The sequence below is a fragment of the Sorex fumeus genome, unplaced genomic scaffold (genome assembly GCF_029834395.1).
Source record: "Sorex fumeus unplaced genomic scaffold, SorFum_2.1 ptg000072l, whole genome shotgun sequence".
NCBI classification, from domain to species: domain Eukaryota; kingdom Metazoa; phylum Chordata; class Mammalia; order Eulipotyphla; family Soricidae; genus Sorex; species Sorex fumeus.
Window position 1 is genome coordinate 16,081,055 of NW_026606129.1, and position 17,270 is coordinate 16,098,324.

A 17,270-nucleotide genomic window follows, 5' to 3' on the forward strand; every position below is an offset into this window, starting at 1 on the left:
TATTGTGTTTGGCATATTGAATACTCTCGGTAGCTTGCTAGGCTCTCTGAGAGGGGCGGAGGAATCGAACCCGGCTTGGCCGGGCTGGCTGCGTGCAAGGCAAATGTGCTTATTTATTTATTTATTCATTTATTTATTTTACGTGGCTGGACTGGACCACTCCAGCCACATAAAATAAATAAATGAATAAATAAATAAAATAACAAAGTGAAAATACAACCTATGAATCAAGGGAGGAGGGAGATATTTGTCAGCCAGATACATGATACAGAGGCCAGAGTAGTACAGCTGGTAGTACAATGGGCAGGGCGCTTGCATGCAGCTGAACCAGGTTCAATTCCCAGCATCCCATATGGTCCCCAAGTACCACCTGGAGTAAACCCTGAGTATCGCCAGGTGTGACCCAAAAAAACAAAAGCCAAAAAAACTCATATAACTCAAGAGCATAAAAACAAAAATCCTATCTAAATTTGGGCAAAAGAACACCAAATAAATACTTTCCCAAAGATAGACAAAAGGCTATGAGGGCCTCTATAAAGGGTAGTAGAAAAGATACTCAGTCCACTGACCACTTAGAAATGCAGGTGGAAATCACAGCAAGGGTTCACCTCACACCCACTACAGTGGTCAACATCAAAAGACAAGATGAATCTCAGACACTCCAAAACTAAAAACAGAAAAATGAGACAACAAACGCCAGGCAGGGTGTAGAGAAGAGGGTACCTGCACGCACAGTGCTGGGGGGACTGTGAGTCAGTACAGCCACCGTGGGAAAGTGTGGAGAGACACAGAAAATACAGACAGAACTCCAATGTCATCCAGCAACGACACCTGTCAATATATTCAAAGGAAGTAAAAACACTCCAAAAAATTAAATAAATAAAAGTTCCCTAGCATCTGCATAGCAATAGCATTTACAATAGCCAAGCTGTGGCAGCAACGTAAATGTCCACATTGTGATTATTATCACAGAGCTGTAATATCTATGCCCACAATGAAGTCCCATATAAGCTAAAATTAGCCTTTATCACATTCATTAACTTGGAGGGATGGGAAGTTAAAATAGCCAGTCACATGAGACAAACACTGTATGATCTTACTGATATGAAATTTTATGAATTCAAAACCCCAATGCACAGGGTACAAACTGATTAGGAGGCTGGGGGGACGGGGTGGACTGAAAGAGGGTAGGGGTGAGGTAGGGGAAAGAATGAAGAAAGAAGTCAGAGAGTACAAAATCACAGGTATGAGGGATGTCATATACAGCACAATGCTGTTAATAACACCATTTGTGGGGGTGGAGCAATAGCACAGCGGGTAGGGCGTTTGCCTTACACACAGCCAACCCAGGTTCAATTCCCAGCATCCCATATGGTCCCCTGAGCACCGCCAGGAGTAATTCCTAAGTGCAGAGCCAGGAGTAACCCCTGTGCATCGCTGGGTGTGACCCAAAAAGCAAAAAAAATTAAAAATTAAAAAAAAATACCATTTGTCAGTGCAGTATGAGACAAGGATAAACCCTTATCACAAGGGTGATTTTCTCTTCTTGTCTGAGGTGTGATGAACACTAAAGCTGTGTGATCATTCCACAATAAATGTAAGTCAAACCAGCACACTGTCGTCTTTAAACTTATCTAATGAAGTATTTCAATTTCATCCCTATAGGGAGTCAGAGAGATGGTGCAGGGGCTAAGGCCCATGCCTTACATCCTGCCAAGCCTGCTTCACCCCCCAGCACCCCAACGGGTATGAGCCAGCTCCCTTTCTCCGATTACAATAAAACTGGAGGTGCTAAAGCAAGGCAAAAGAAAGTGAAACAACAAAAACAAAACAAAGGCAAAACCAGAGCTGATTCCTGTCTAAGCTAGATCAGATCTACTTCTTCACTTTACATTTCACTTCCACCTACTACTGGAATGTCTTGTCTCAATTTATTTACCTGTAAGTGCCTCCAAACTTAGTTCAAGACAAGCTCGAAGGCTATGGGTGCCTCAAACACTGCAGGCATCTGCAGTCAGGGTGCATTTCTGTACTAGATACGCACATGCTTTACATTCCGAGAGTGGCGTGTACACTGGAGAGCAGAAGCCACAGAGCGAGAGCCTGCTCTCTTGCTCCATAGGCCGAGCACAGGCATGGCGAGCCAAGGCCTGGATCTGATTCCCTGCGCCATGTGGGTCCACACCCGACTTTCCCTCCAACCTTTTAAGGGATTCAGATGCTGGGGCCAGTGTGAGAATTGCTGCTCTAAAGGGTCTCATCTGACCCAGAGGTGGAGAGACCAAGAATTCAATGGGGTACCTTCAAATTAGGCTCTCTGGAGTGACAGGCATAAGCTCCTTCAAGTTTCCACTCCATTCTCCCACACTCAGAAGGGAAATGTTCCCAGTCCCCGATTTAAATGAAAAGAAAACTCAGTCTGGGAACGGGGGTGCAGGAGGGGGAATGTCAAACCATGGCACCCAACATTTTCAGAGCCCTGAAGCTAAAATCCTTGCCTGGCCCAAGTCACTTGCCAGGACATTAGCATTTTGGGGGCTCCTTCTCCTCTTTTTATGGGTACAGAGCAACCCTTGAGCATGTGAACGAAGAGCAGCGCTTAAACATGCTCAACAGTGCAAAGTGCATGGTGACAGGGAGAAGCCTAAGTTCACAGATGCTTCATTACTAAGTGACATGTCCTATATTCTGACCCATTGGCTTCCGTTGTCTCTTGGGAGGACCAGGGAAGGGCCTCCACCATAGAGCATTTGTCTTGCAGGTGTGAGCTTGATCTCTGGGACCACAAATGCATGGTTGAACAGATCAGCCCTTGGACCCTATTCACATTCTTCCATATTCTAGCAATCTCAGTGATGGAGGAATTCATAGAGTTATTGTCTCAGTATTCCTATTTCTCACATTACCGGTGAATCTAACCCTACAGTACAACAGCTCACACCTGAGCAATCTCAGTCCTCTAAGATTTTTCAGCCCCACTAACACTGTGGAATTTCTTCATAGCTCCCTGTCAGGAGAGACACGTCCCTAGAAAGACTGTGGTGGAAAGACTGTGAGCTTCCACTGAATGGCTGCATTCAGGGTTCTTGAGAGCCATGACTTTAGCAAAACCAGTCTATCACAGGTAATATATATAAACAGGAGGTGAGGTCTCCGGCATTCTGGCCACAGGAACATCGCCGAACTTCTAACACACACCACTGTCCCCCGATCATCTCCCACAGCACTTCCAGCAGGAAACCACCCTTTGTATTCATTCATTCATTTCACAGTCTTTGGTTTCATTCATACATTCATTTTGTGGTGCATGAGTAACCAGAGCCCATCCTGGTACCCTTGAGATCCAAGATTCACATCCACATTCATTCAGGCTGGAAACCTGTGATACCCAATTCACCCACCTCTCGTGCACATCTTAGAGCTGGGCAAGGAAACCAAAGTCCCCCAAGCAAGTCCACACAGACATTGGGGAAGAGGCAACCCTCCCCTCCCCTTTCCTCCCACTCACACCCCAGTGATTCCTCCCCCCCCCCCGCCCCCATCATCAATGTTATCATGAAGTGATGCTATCTGGGCACCCACTGGAATATTCTCGTGAGTTATGGGAACTCCCTCCCCAGGCACATATTTCATGCTCTCCCATCACCTCCATATCTGTGGGCTTCATGCAGTAGCCCGCCTGGGAGCAGCGCAGCAGCCTCTGTGGCCCTGGGAGCTAAGCAGGTCATTCTCCAAGGTCAGTCCAGTCAGAAGCAGAGTTCCAGAGCTCCGGGTCTTGTAGATTCTAGCCATTGGCATGGAGCCAACCTTGAAATGCTCTCTGAATCCTCCATTCAGGTGCGAGAACACTGGCAGAGCAGAGGCACGCCAACACCAAAGCATCCTACTTACCGGGTATACTTATGCAGAACCTTGCAGATGATGTGGAAAAAATGAGCCAGTTATCTGTCAGCACAGGTGTAAGTTTTTTGTTTGAGTTTAGCTTTTTCTTCTTTTAATGTTCAAGTTGGGGTATCGTGAACATCTTTTTGGTAATTGAGATGTCCCCAAAGTCTTTTTCCTTCTCCCAGGCATGGCCTGGAAAGACTGCTTTGGGCCAGGCAATTAAAAAAGTTCTAAGCAAAAATGCACAATCAAGTGTGAACAGCAGAAAAAAACCACCTCAGTCCTTTGCTGCACCCAGAACCTCAAAGAATAGCCTGTTATTCTATTCCAGTCAGGTGTAACAATTTATCAGCCAGGAGTAGAAGTGATCACAGCTGGGTTATTTGGATTGGAAAAAGAAGAAACTAAGAAATAGGGTGGTTTTGCCTTGAAGCAGAGCCATCCTATTTATCTGGACTGACAATGCTAAAGAAACTTCAGCTTTGTAACTCAGACCAAATCTCTTCTGAGAACTGACTCCACCATGCTAGTTCTTTGGGTGTGACAGAATATAATATGCTTCTCCAGGATGAGAGAGGATGGAGGCCCCTTTCAAGGAAACCCATAAAGCCAGAGACCATGACAAATGCTGGCTTTCAATGCCGCTATCCCTGAAGGCTGGCGATCATATAATAATGATGAATTTTTCTTCTTTGAGTCCCCAATCCCTTGGGCCAGACATTTTGACTTCTCTTGGCCTCAGTCTTCTCATCCATTAAATGGGGAGCAGGAGCTGGAATAGTTTTATGATTCCTTCCAAGATTTAGTGTTCTTGGACATTACATTAGAATCAGGAGGTATCGCGATCAATAGGAATCTGAGAAAATGTACTCACCTAATGAGGTGCAACCCAAGACATTTTCCAAACACCTGACCAGTGCTTCAATGTCACTGTCCTGTCAAAATAAAAAAGATTTACATCCCACAATGAATGAGGAATATTTAATGGCATAGAAAAACGCGCTGGGCACACTCAGGCTGAACAGAACACAATAAATTCCTGTTACAAAATTATATTATCAGTTGAATCATTTCTTTAAAGACAAACACCTATATATTCACCTATATCCTCTCTCCTCATCCCAAACCATAGCTCTGTTATTCTACCTCTGTGTGCTAGAGTAAACACTGAAAACGTTAACAGTGGTTTTGGCCCCAGTTGGGATTATGGGAGATCTTAATTTTCTCCTGTGTGTTTATACTTTGGTCATTTCTAAATTTTCTATAAAAATGTATTCTATTTAAGCTCTGAGGTGGCGGCTACCTTGCTGCAGGGGGGGCGGGGAGGCGGAAGGGAGCAACACCCTTTCCCTCCCGGGGAGGCATCGCACTGTAGTTTAATGCATGGACCATTCATTTTTCTGCCACAAGCTGCCGGACTCTGGAGTAAGTCCCTTTGCCTCTGAAGCCATGGCCGTACCAGAGAGCCGCTCGTAGGGGGCAACTCGTGACCTCAGTAGGGTGTGAAGGATGAGCTGGTACCGCCCCCCTTCCCATGAGGCAACTGCAATCTCATGGGAAGGGGGGCAGTACCGGCTCATCCTTCACGCCCTACCAAGGTCACAAGTTCCCCCCCTTCCCCCCACGAGTGGCTTTCCAGCACAGCCATAACACCAGACACACAGAAACCAATCTCGTAATTATCTGGCTCTTTGCAGAAATCCAAAATCATTATATGACATTATATGATTCTCATACCAGCTCTAGAAAACAAAGTATTTCACAATGCCTTTTCAGCAATTCTGATTGTTGGGGGGGGGGGGATTCTAAACAGTAATGGTGCATCTTTTGTCGAAATAATGAATGTAATCAATGTAGATAAGAGTTAAGTAGAAATCATCCGCCTCACAGGCATTAGGAGGGGTGGGAGGTGGGGTATATTGGGGTTCTTGGTGGTGAAAAATGAGTACTGGTGAAGGGAAAGGTGTTTGATCATTGTATGACTGAGACTTAAACCTGAAAGCTTTGTAACTTTTCCACAGTGATTCAATAAATAAATATAAAAAGAAAAAATGTATTCTATTTAATCTACAAGATGGTAAATGCTATTAGAAAGAAACAAAGTTGCATTCAATCAATAATCTATACTGCAGGAAATAAGGGAATGTCCTCACCCCCCCAAAAAAAAACACCTCTTCTTAATCCAGTTTTGTGGAAATGTGTGGTTTTAAAGACATCATAAATCTAAGGATTGGACTTTTTATTTATTTAACTTAACCATCAGCAAGGGGCAGTCATTCCCACAAGGGATCCGGAATCTGAGAACTGTATTTGACAGCAGATACTATTCTTACGATGAAATAAATATCTGCCCTCTGCCCAGGAGAGCTGGAAACATCCCCAAAGTATCATAATGATCTTAATTATCTTTGGATCTGTGGTTACGCTGAGGGAGATTAATAATTTATGGCTCACCTGCTCCATTTCAGAAGAAGCAACACATCTCCTATTACAGTAAGTGTGCATTTTAGAAAAATGAATTCTAGTCTAGTTGATGGTTCTACAATGATGATGTGCTGGCTCTCATTGCACAACATCCAGTTGGGTCCAGGCAACCAGCTCTTGTGCAGGAGATGAAACCCAATCTCCATGCATGTGCACTAATACACACACACACACACACACACACTCATACACAATCATTTGTGTGTATTGTCTTTACAGTTGTACCCCCTTCAGGAGAGATTTATGAAATACTACTTGTATGTTGAAAGGAAGGTGGCAGCAGGCTTAGCCCACCATTTCAGGGGCAGCAACAACCTAATAATTTTGAGAGGAAGAAAATGCACATGAGCCCAGGGTGCTGGGACTGTCTTGGAAGTCCACAGATACTTGTGAGCACTGCACAACAACGATCTCCTTCCTTCCTTCCTTCCTTCCTTCCTTCCTTCCTTCCTTCCTTCCTTCCTTCCTTCCTTGTCATCTTACCCAGCCCACAGATACTTGTGAGCACTGCACAACAACGATCTCCTTCCTTCCTTCCTTCCTTCCTTCCTTCCTTCCTTCCTTCCTTCCTTCCTTCCTTCCTTCCTTCCTTCCTTCCTTCCTTGTCATCTTACCCAGCAATGTGCAGGGGATACTTCTGGCTCTACACTCAGGAATTACTCCTGCCAGTGCTCGAGGGACCATATGGAATGCTGAGGATTGAACCCCGGGTTTGTCACTGCAAAGCAAACACCCTACCCACTCCAGCTCCAATCTGCTAATTTGCAGCAGCTAATTACCTCCATTTCCCTACAAGGTACATTCTTCACCAGCAGCTGGATGCCAGAAACCATAGGCTGAGGAATTCGTAGAGAACAGAGAGTTACACAGTCAAAATGAACAATGAGACTCAGAGTAATCTTTCCCAACTCCAGCCCGGAATGCACCTTAACCTCCTGGCTTCTCTGTCTGCTTGGTTTCATGCATGTCTCTCAGAATAGCTGTGATTTGGTTGTGATAGTACAGTAGGTAGTGAATCTGCCTTGCACATGGCCAATCTGGGTTTAGTCCCGGCCTCCTATATGGTTCCACAAGCACCACCAGGAGTGATTCCTGAGTGCAGAGCCAGGAGTAATGCCCTGAGCATCACCAGGTGTGACCCCAAAAACCAAAAACAGAAGAAAGAGGAGGAGGAGGACGGCAATGAGGAGAAAGATGAGAAAGAGGAGGAGGAGAACGACTGTGACTCGGTTGCTAATCACAGACAGGAAAGAAGTCCAGATTCCCTGCAGAGAGACTCCAGGCTTGGCAGGCTTGCCTGGCCCTGCATAATCCTGCTTCTGTGTATCACAAGAACGTGCTCCAGTCAATTTTCCTCTTCTTTAAACACTAGGCTGGAGCGATAGCACAGAGGTAGGGCGTTCGCCTTACAAGCGGCCAACGTGGCCGACCCGAGTTCAATTCCTCCGCCCCTCTTGGAGAGCCCAGCAAGCTATGAGAGTATTCAATATGCCAAACACAGTAACAACAAAGTCTCCAATGGAAACGTTACTGGGCCCGCTCGCAAATCGACGATCAACGGGAGGGCCTTTACCTTTACCTTTTTTTTTAAACACTAGGATCTTTGCTCACCTGGAGCTCAAAAATAGTGTTCAGGGAGTCTGGAGCCCGTCTCAGAGATTCTTTGCCGGCCGTTCAATGTGAGGCGTGAGGGTGAGGTGCTGTTCAATTCGAGGGCCTAAGGATAAGGTGCTATTTGAGACCTGCAGTGCTGGGGATGACCTGGGGCACCCCAGATGCACCCAAAGGTGCTCAGAGGACCACATGGTGCCACAGATCAAATCATGGTCCTCTACTGTGGGATGTTTGGCAGCATCCCTGACCTCTGCCCACTACTTGTACCCTCCCTGGTGGAGGAATCAAACCCTGACCAGCAGAGTCAGCTGCATGCAAGGCAAATCCCCTCCCTCCAGGTGGTTTACAACCAAACATGTCTTTGAAACTTCCCAAATATTCCTCAGAGAGCAAACTCCCCACCAGGCTAACAGGGAGTCATTTGGCATCAAAGATGCTGGTTGCCTTCTCTTAGCGAGTATAATCTCATATACTTCTTTTTCTTTTCTTTTTAAATTTTATTTTATTTTTATAAAGTTGTTAACAATAATTTATTACATTTAATATTTTAACACCAATCCTACCACCATTATACCTTCCCACCACCATATTTCGAACATTTCTGCCCTGATCTCCAAACCCTGCCCCCAAGCAGGACCTTAATAATTTATTGTATATGGCTTGTTATGAATAGCACTGTAGCACTGTCCTCCCATTGTTCATCGATTTGCTCAAGCGGGCCCAGTAACGTCTCCATTGTGAGACTTCTTGTTAGTGTGTTTGGCATATTGAATACGTCACGGGCAGTTTGCCAGTCTTGGCTGTGAAAGTGAGATACTTTCAGTAGCTTGCCGGGCTATCTGAGAGGGGTGGAGGAATCGAACCCTGGTCAGCAGAGTTGGCCGCATGCAAGGTTGCCCTACCACTGTGCTATTGCTCCAGCCCTGTTATGAATAATCTACTAAAAATGATCCAAAAAATTTCCTTAGAGGAAAGTGTGTGGAGATTGTTCTATTTCACCCTGGAGCCATTAAGCCCTTATATAAGAGATTACAAAAATGTTCTCTAAGGTTGTGCTTTGTGTGCATATATATATATATTTTTTCTATCCCCAAGATGGATTGCTTTCTACTTTATACCTCATCAAATATGGTGTGCTCCTGTTGGTACATTAGTGGAAATAAGAGAGATTGGCTTTTTTCTCTTCCTTTGGGTATTTTTTTTTGGTTTTGGGGGACTACATCTGGCAGTGCTCCTGGAAATTCTTGGGGGGACAATATGGGGTGCTGGGGATCAAACCTCAATCAGTTGCATGAAAGGAAAATGCCCTATCCACTGTACTATCACTCTGGTACTTATGATCTCATCTACTTCTAATTGGTCACAATACAGATGTATTTTAGAACTCTGTTATATTCATGTAAAAAAAACCAATAGGGTATAAAGTATTCTTCCTCTCTGCATTGCTGAAGGAACCTGATATCATATCTTTGCTTAGATTTACACTAAAAATCTAAGTGGCCCATAGAGGCAGATTGAAGGGTGGGTGGGAGGGAAACTGGAAACATTGGTAGTGGGAAATATACACTGGTGGAGGGATGGGTGTTGGAACATTGTATGACTAAGACTTGATTATGAACAGCTTTGTAACTGTGTATCTCAAGGTGATTCAATAAAAGAAAAAAAATCTAAGTGGAATGTGTGTTTGTGTATGTGTGTGTGTGTGGAGATATAACTGTATAGTTTCCATTGAAGCCACAGATATCAATATGTGCATTATATATGACTATATTAAAAATAATTGTAAAATGTCCCCTTTACTCTTGCTTGCAGTCAAAAAATATTTAAGAGAGTAAGGTGTGCTAAGTACAATACTAGACACACTGTGATAAATGAGAGAGGTTAACCAAACTCAATTAAAAGAATCACGTGTACTGTAGTCTTCTCAGTTGGATACTTTAATATTGTGAATCTTGCTCACACTAGAAATCTAAAGTTCAATTAAAATATTAGCTTTGAGTTAATACTTTTAATGTCCTGAACACTTTGACTTATTAAAAAATGTTCTGCAATTTCCAGGCGCTTTATTGTTTTCCTAAACAACTTACTATTGCTTTCATTAGAGAATTTTGATGCCTGGAAAACAAAAAACAAAAGACCAAAAAAAACCTCATTAACACAAACAATTGAAAATATGAACATTCATTTTTCTTCTGCAGGAATATTATCTCTGGGTATTATTTTGTTGGAATTTAACACATTGAAGAAGATACAAGGAACCAAATTCTCAAAGTCTCTCATGCCCATACCCCACAGCAGAACAAGGAAGCCAAAAATGTGGTTACAAGACTTAGCCCAATCCAGCTACGTAGCATCTTACAATTTTCAACTTTAGCTCCTAAAACTAAACCCCAGATACTGTCATTCAAGCAAATCACAAGCCTCATTTGTTCCTTTAAAATTCCAACCTGAACATCTAGATGGAACCTTGGGGAAAAGAAATGACCTTGGTAAAAGATAACTTGAATTATTATAAAATCTCATAAGGTATCTAAAATAAAATTCCCTCCTTAATTTGAAAGTTGACAGGATGCTGTTTTGAAAATATAATTTGACCAATATACGGTCCAATATACGGTAAAATTTCTATGCCAGTATTTCTACTGGAAAATAAAAGTCTTATTTAATTACAAGAGTTCTTTAAGTCACCTTAGATGAGCTTTAAAATCTTACTTAGTTTTTGCAGTCTTTTTCTCATGATGACATTGATGATGATATATTACTTTTTTATGGTGAGGTGAACTGCCAAGATCTTAAGCTGCAATTGAATATATGCATATATATGTATATTATGCATATATATATGCTTTTGGGGGGTCACAGCTGGCAATGCTCAGGGATTACTCCTGGCTCTGCACTCAGGAATCACTACTGGCAGTGCTTGGGGGACCATATGAGATGCCAGGGATTGATACCCACAGTACTATCACTCAGGCCCCACATATATATTTTTTAATGTCATACCCATGGGGCCTCTACCCCAAATGGATAAAGAACTGCTCTTGTATCTCCAAACATCCCAGCCAATCCCCACTAACCATGGCTATTCTGATTTATGTGCCCATAGATGGACTTTCAGTTTATATTCTGTTCCTCAGCCTGGATTGGTCTTTCACTTACAGTGATGTCCACTTTGCTTCCTAAAGACATTCCAGAAAGAGCTTCATTTGGTCTCAACCCTTCCATCTCTACCCTCATTCTGTGGGGCCTGGACTTGATATACCCCTCCCTGAGGAAGGATCTTTGTACATGCTCTTCCGCTCTGTGTACACTCCCTCCCAAATCCCTTTAAAGAGCTTTCTGTATCTTTCAGGACATTGTCAGTCATCTTCCAATAATTCTTCCTCATGCTGCTGCCCCACTCCAAATACTCCTCTCCTGTATCACATCAATATCTTCCTCTTTCAGTTGTTCTGATTTATTTGTGCCTGGGCATAACGGCATAGGACTGACAGGTCATTCCTTCCTTCATTCATTCCACCTCAATAGAGCAACGACACGATATTCCAAAGTGGGGGTCACAGGTGAAAATTTTGTGAAATGGGGAAGGGGAATGGCATGGGACTTGGGGGCCAATGGGTAGGACAAGGGGCCAGCAGAAGCTAATAAGGTGGGAAGCTTGGCCGGCACAAAGGCTGAGAACCACTTTCCCAGAACACTCAAGTCTGTGATGTGCAAATAAACCATCCAAGCAACCATCCCACAGTTCCTTTCCTGCAAAATCGATTCACTAAGTTGTAATCCCTTCTTCTGAAAGCCATATCCACAAATAGTGAACCAATGCAGAACTGGGAAGGTGTTCTAGATGAGGGTTTGGAAATATAAGGAGTAGAGAGAAGGGAAAGGAACGCAGGGCTGATGGAGGGCTGTGCGATGCCTGCCTGACCGAGGTTTTGGTAAGTGCATCCTTTATGAGCTGGTGAGGCTGGGACTCCCTTGGCTGTCATTTGTGTCTGGAGTTCCAGCAGGCTGGAGGGGAGTCTGGTCTTCCTGAAATACCAAGGCCAGTCCCTTTCCATTATCTGGATACCTATCATGGGCAGCTGAGCCTGGGCACTCTAATAGGCCTGATTAAGATCTCTTCCAACTGTATAGCAGCCAGAGGCTTTAACCTCTTCTTTCCCTCTTTCCTTCCCCACCTTCCTTCCCACCTTCCTTCTCTCCTTCACTCCTTCCTTCTCTCCTTCCTTCCTCCCTCTTTTCCTCCCTCCTTCCCTCCCCATCATAGTTGGGTTTCTCCCACCTATGCCACAGGCATTTTTCATTCATTTCTGCTTCTGTACTTAAATCTGCTTCACAAGGACCTGAACTGATGTTGCAGAAAAAGTCAGGGGCACCCAGTGGAGCTTTTGGGGAGGTTAACTCTTACAGTTCTAGTGACTAAGATCTGATTAAGCGAATGATTCCCCAGTTTGCAGAAGACTCTCTTAGAGGCATCTCCCCTTTAGGGGTTCTCAGAGGATGGATTCCTTTCTCTGCTCAGGGGGCATCATTTCAAGCAGAAGCTCATCTCTGATTCTCCTGATCCTTTCTTGTGTAAAGGGAATTTCAGAATCAAAGGAGGATGGAGGGGACATGAACAAAACATCTCAGAAACACTATCATAAGTGGGTCTGAGCAGCCCTTTGGCTTAGCAAGAACAAGCACCATGCTCAGAGCCTGTTGAAAACACTTGTCGACTAGGGCAAAGGGCATTAAGAGTCTGTGCTGAGGGGCTGGTGAGGGGTCACACACCTGCTGTGTGTCCCAGGTTTGCATGGGACCATGAGTCTTGCAGAAGGTAGTGATGATCAAGGCAGAAAAGAGAGGACACTGAAAACCGCCACCAGCCTGCGGTCCTAAAACGTGTCCACTAGAGTACATAAAACATATCCCTCAAAGGTCCCACAAGTATCGTCCGGCACCTGTGATGACAGCAGCTATAAACTCCAATCCCCTGGGATGGACAAGGCTAGTTCTGCCTCAGTAACCACACACCCTATGAGAAATGGCTGGCAGTAATGGTGGCATCACTGCTCTGCTAATCACGGCAGAGATGTTTCTGACAATCAACAGCAATTAGGTGCTTCACAAAACTGTGCTTGGTGCTCCCACTGCTGAATAGCTTGTTCTGGGCTGGGGATCACAGAGATCCCCATGATCGATCCTAATGACGCCTGTACTGTTTTTCTTCCTGCAATCACTCCTTCCAGCAGAAAAGTGATTGTTGTCCTGTCTGAAGGAAGGGGAAGCCACTCTGATTTGAAAACCCACATGAGAGGGGTGGGTCTCATGATCCTTCCAGTGTGCCCTGGCACCGTCGGGGTTCAAGGGCAAGAGAGGGGAATGGGGCAGAAAAGACAATCTCAGATGACTGCAGGGGGCGCCCAATTGCGCCAAACTCACAGGGACTAGTGCCCAGCCCTTGGGTCTGCCATGCTAAGTGCTCATTGCAAAGTAGATCGGCAACTGTGTGCTGTTAATAAAATAACCGTAATGATAGGAGAAGTCAATACCCACCAGGACCCAAATGTCACATGCATCCTGGGGGAAGGAGAATGCTGTGGCCTCAACTAAGAAAAACCTGGGCCAATGTGGGCCTGAGGCATGGCTCGGACCACTGCCGAGTTGGGTAGCCATGGGCAAGATATTTCGCAAAAACTTTGTTTTCTCATTTGGAACACAGGGAGGTTCCTGAACAGGTTTTGGTTTTTTGTTTATTTGCTTGCTTTTTATGGGGGGGGGGGGTCACACCTACAGTTTTCTGAGTTTATTCCTGACTCTGTGCTGGAGCGATAGCACAGCGGTAGGGCGTTTGCCTTGCGGGCAGCGAGCCGGCCCGGACAAACCGGGTTAGAGTCCTCCACCCCTCTCGGAGAGCCCGGCAAGCTGCCGAGAGGATCTCGCCCTCACAGCAAAGCCTGGCAAGCTACCTGTGACGTATTCAGTAAGCCAAACACAGTAACAACAAGTCTCATGATGGAGACGTTACTGGGCCTGCTCGAGCAAATTGATAACAACGGGAGGACAGTGCTAAAGTGGACAGTGCTACAGTGCTCAGAGACCACAGCTGTGCTCTGGGGATTATATGCCCTGCCAGGGAGCAAACTGGGTTCTGCCGTGAGTATGGCAAGCAAGTGAAGCAAGTGTCTTAATCCCTGTACTCTCCCTCTGGCCCTATCTTCCCATTTTACAGTTCAGAACACTGAGACAGAGTAGAGTTTAGAAACCTACACAGGATCACACAACCCACACCTGACAAAGCTCAGGCTCAGATCCAGGCAGTTGGATTTCCAAAGCCATGTTCTAACAACAGGACCTTCTTAGAAGAATAGCAAATTCAATTTGCCATATATGCCATAAAAGGTAGTATCTGCCACATATTTTATTTGTGTGGTTATTTGAGGCCATTTTAATGTATTAAAAACATTTTAGATTGTGCTATGAATGGCTAAAATTTTGATTTGAAATGCTTCCTAATTTAAAAAATTAAAGATTAATTCTCTCTTAAGTTTTAGCTCCTTAATGTCTCTCTCTCATTCTTTTTTTCTTCCTCCTTCCCTCCTTCCCTTTCACTCATCCTTTTTCTACTTTGCCCCATCTCTATCTCATTCTGCCTCTCTTCTCCTGGGCCTTCCCTCCTTCCCTATGTAGGATCTGAGAATGCTCCTTACTGGTTTTAGTTCCTTTTATCATGTATTCTTTAGTCTTCAATACAAATCTGTAAGTGGAATGCACACTGGCCTTCTCTTCATTCCAAAAATAATCCCCCTGAATTGCATTTCCATTGATTTCAGAGCTTTTGAATTGACGTCTGTTTTATGAGTTACTGGTTCTAAATTCAAAGCTTCCGGCCATTTAGGACTGGAAATGCTACCAGGTTATAACCTCAGAAAAAAAATGACACAGAAGAGCATACATCTACCAAGAGAGATCTACCCATCCCTTCACATGATCTTGATTTTTCCTTCCCTCTTCTATAGACACATATCCCAGAGACATATCCCACACCAGGGCTCCTCTGGGTCTGTGGCCCAGATGGAGCCATAAGAAGAGAGTCCTATGGCCAGGGCCTGTCTTCCATGCTATATGGAGGATGGACCCCTCCCAAGTCTGGAAAGAGTCAAAAAGAACATATACTAAGGTCCAGAATCTCTGGGTCTCACGGTCCTCCCGTTGTTCATCGATTTGCTCGAGTGGGCCCAGTAACTTCTCCATCATGAGACTTGTTGTTACTGTGTTTGGCATATTGAGTACGTCACGGGTAGCTTGCCAGGCTCTGCCATGCAGGCGAGATACTCTCGGTAACTTGCCGGGCTCTCCAAGAGGGGTGGAGGAATCGAACTCGGGTCGGCTATGTTGGCTGCATGCAAGGCAAACGCCTTACCACTGTGCTATCTCATCCCTAAATTTAATTTGTATAACATAAATGTGACTCTAATATAAACACCAGAAATAAAAGTATCTGTGTTTAAAAATCCCTGTCTGGGAACAGACACAGAAGATCTCACTAAATTTGCAGGATATAATGAAACATTGTAGAAGAATAATTCCCAAAGGCGATAGAAACAAAGGGCAGGAGAACTGGCTTAGAGGTTAGGAGAGAGAAGAGAACACTATGACAACGATAGGAGAAGTGGTCACTCTGGATGATAACTGGGTACTGAAAGGAGGTAAAGCATGATATTCTTTCAGTAACAGTATTGCAAACCACAGTGCCTGAAAGGAAAAGGGAAAAGGGAAAAAGTGCCTGGTAGGGAAACTGGCCATATTGATGGGAGTATCCCTGGCCAGGGGAGGGAGGACACTGGTGAAACAATTGGTGTTGGAACACTGAAACTAAATTATGAATAACTTTGTAACTTGGTAGTTCATGGTGACTCAATACTTTCTTAAAAATTAAGTTTAAAAATTCTAAAAGGACTGGAGTGATAGCACAGAGGGTAAGGCATTTGCCTTGCACATGGCCAATCTGGCTGACCAGGTTCAATTCCTCTGCCCCTCTTGGAGAGCCTGGCAAGTATCTCGCTTGCACGGCAAAGCCTGGCAAGCTCCCCGTGATGTATTCGATATGCCAAACACAGTAACAACAAGTCTTACAATGCAGATGTTACTGGGCCCGCTCGAGCAAATCAATGAACAACGGGAAGACAGGACTCAGTTCAAAAGTTTAAAAAAATCCCTCTGCCTGCTAACATTGTTTAATTCAATTGCTGTATGTGAGTGCTTCTCAGTGTAAAAGTAAAACAACAGGGAATGTATTTGCTGCTCCCCAACACCCCCTAGGGACAGGTTGTTCTAGCCCTTCCCTCATTAATACGGCCCACACTCTCTAGACTAAGAGTATCTCTTGGAGCCTTTGTAAGAATCCTAGTCCCTCTGCACCGGCGGGCAAGGCCATAACAAATCAGCACCTCGGACAGTTTCACAGTCTCCCTTGGGGGAAGCTGCAGGTACCTGTTGGTTTGTTCTGTAGGAAAGCTGGGGCTCCTCCTCACTGCTTTCTTCCTCCAATCCAGAGAACAATGCTTCTTCTCCCCCCTCCTCACTCTCTTCAGAACAGGAATCAAAGGCATCTGCGTAATACTCCTCTGCCACGAGGGGGTCTTCTGGGATCTCTGAAATAAAGAATCAGTGTCATGCTTCTCCAATCATGACAATCACGATGAGGGCAGGAACTCCCAGATTATCCTGGAGAGGCAGGCTTTGTTGGCGTGGATAAAGCCTCCAAGGGAGGACAGGGCCCCGACTTAGCTTTCTGCCTATGGGACATAATAAACAGCTAAAGGAAACCAGCTGCAAAAAGGAGAGGTGACAGTAGTTGCAAACATATTTTGAATGTGGAAGCGTGAGGCCATGAAACAAGAAGGAATGATCACTTTGTTAGTGTTGACATTTCGATGCTTGATCCTTAGTACAAATGAGACGGTGCAGGAGTAAAGCTAGATAAGACCCCCTGACCATAGAATGTGCTTGCAGTGTCCACAGAACATGTTTGGAGAGGCAGCCGGACTGGAACTCTGTCAGCATTCTTTTGGCAAATGTCCTCTTAAAGGCAAATACTGGTGGTGAGATGTGACAAGATAGACAGACACTAGAATAATGGGGTTTGGGCAGGTTTGGAAAAACATTACAATTCCTTTCTATTGTGCTAGGAAAGATTTGGAGGAGGCGTTCACTCTGGGGACCTATGTACTTACTTCTATACATGCTAATAAATGACTACAACAAATAGTTGGTACTTACAATGGTCTTCAACCAAGAAAGGC

The 17,270-nt window shown here is 44.6% G+C and overlaps 1 protein-coding gene across 3 annotated transcripts in view; it reads right to left on the reverse strand.

The window, feature by feature from the left end:
- The window catches only part of NEK11 (NIMA related kinase 11), a 237,654-nt gene that overhangs the window by 59,802 nt on the left and 160,582 nt on the right, over nucleotides 1-17,270 (reverse strand). For all 3 annotated transcript variants that reach the window (XM_056129480.1, XM_056129479.1, XM_056129478.1), the window contains 2 exons: nucleotides 16,459-16,619; nucleotides 4,760-4,820 (listed from right to left, as the gene is read on the reverse strand). In XM_056129480.1, the coding sequence (XP_055985455.1) occupies nucleotides 4,760-4,820; nucleotides 16,459-16,619 (222 nt within the window). The remainder of the gene's footprint in view (nucleotides 1-4,759; nucleotides 4,821-16,458; nucleotides 16,620-17,270) is intronic.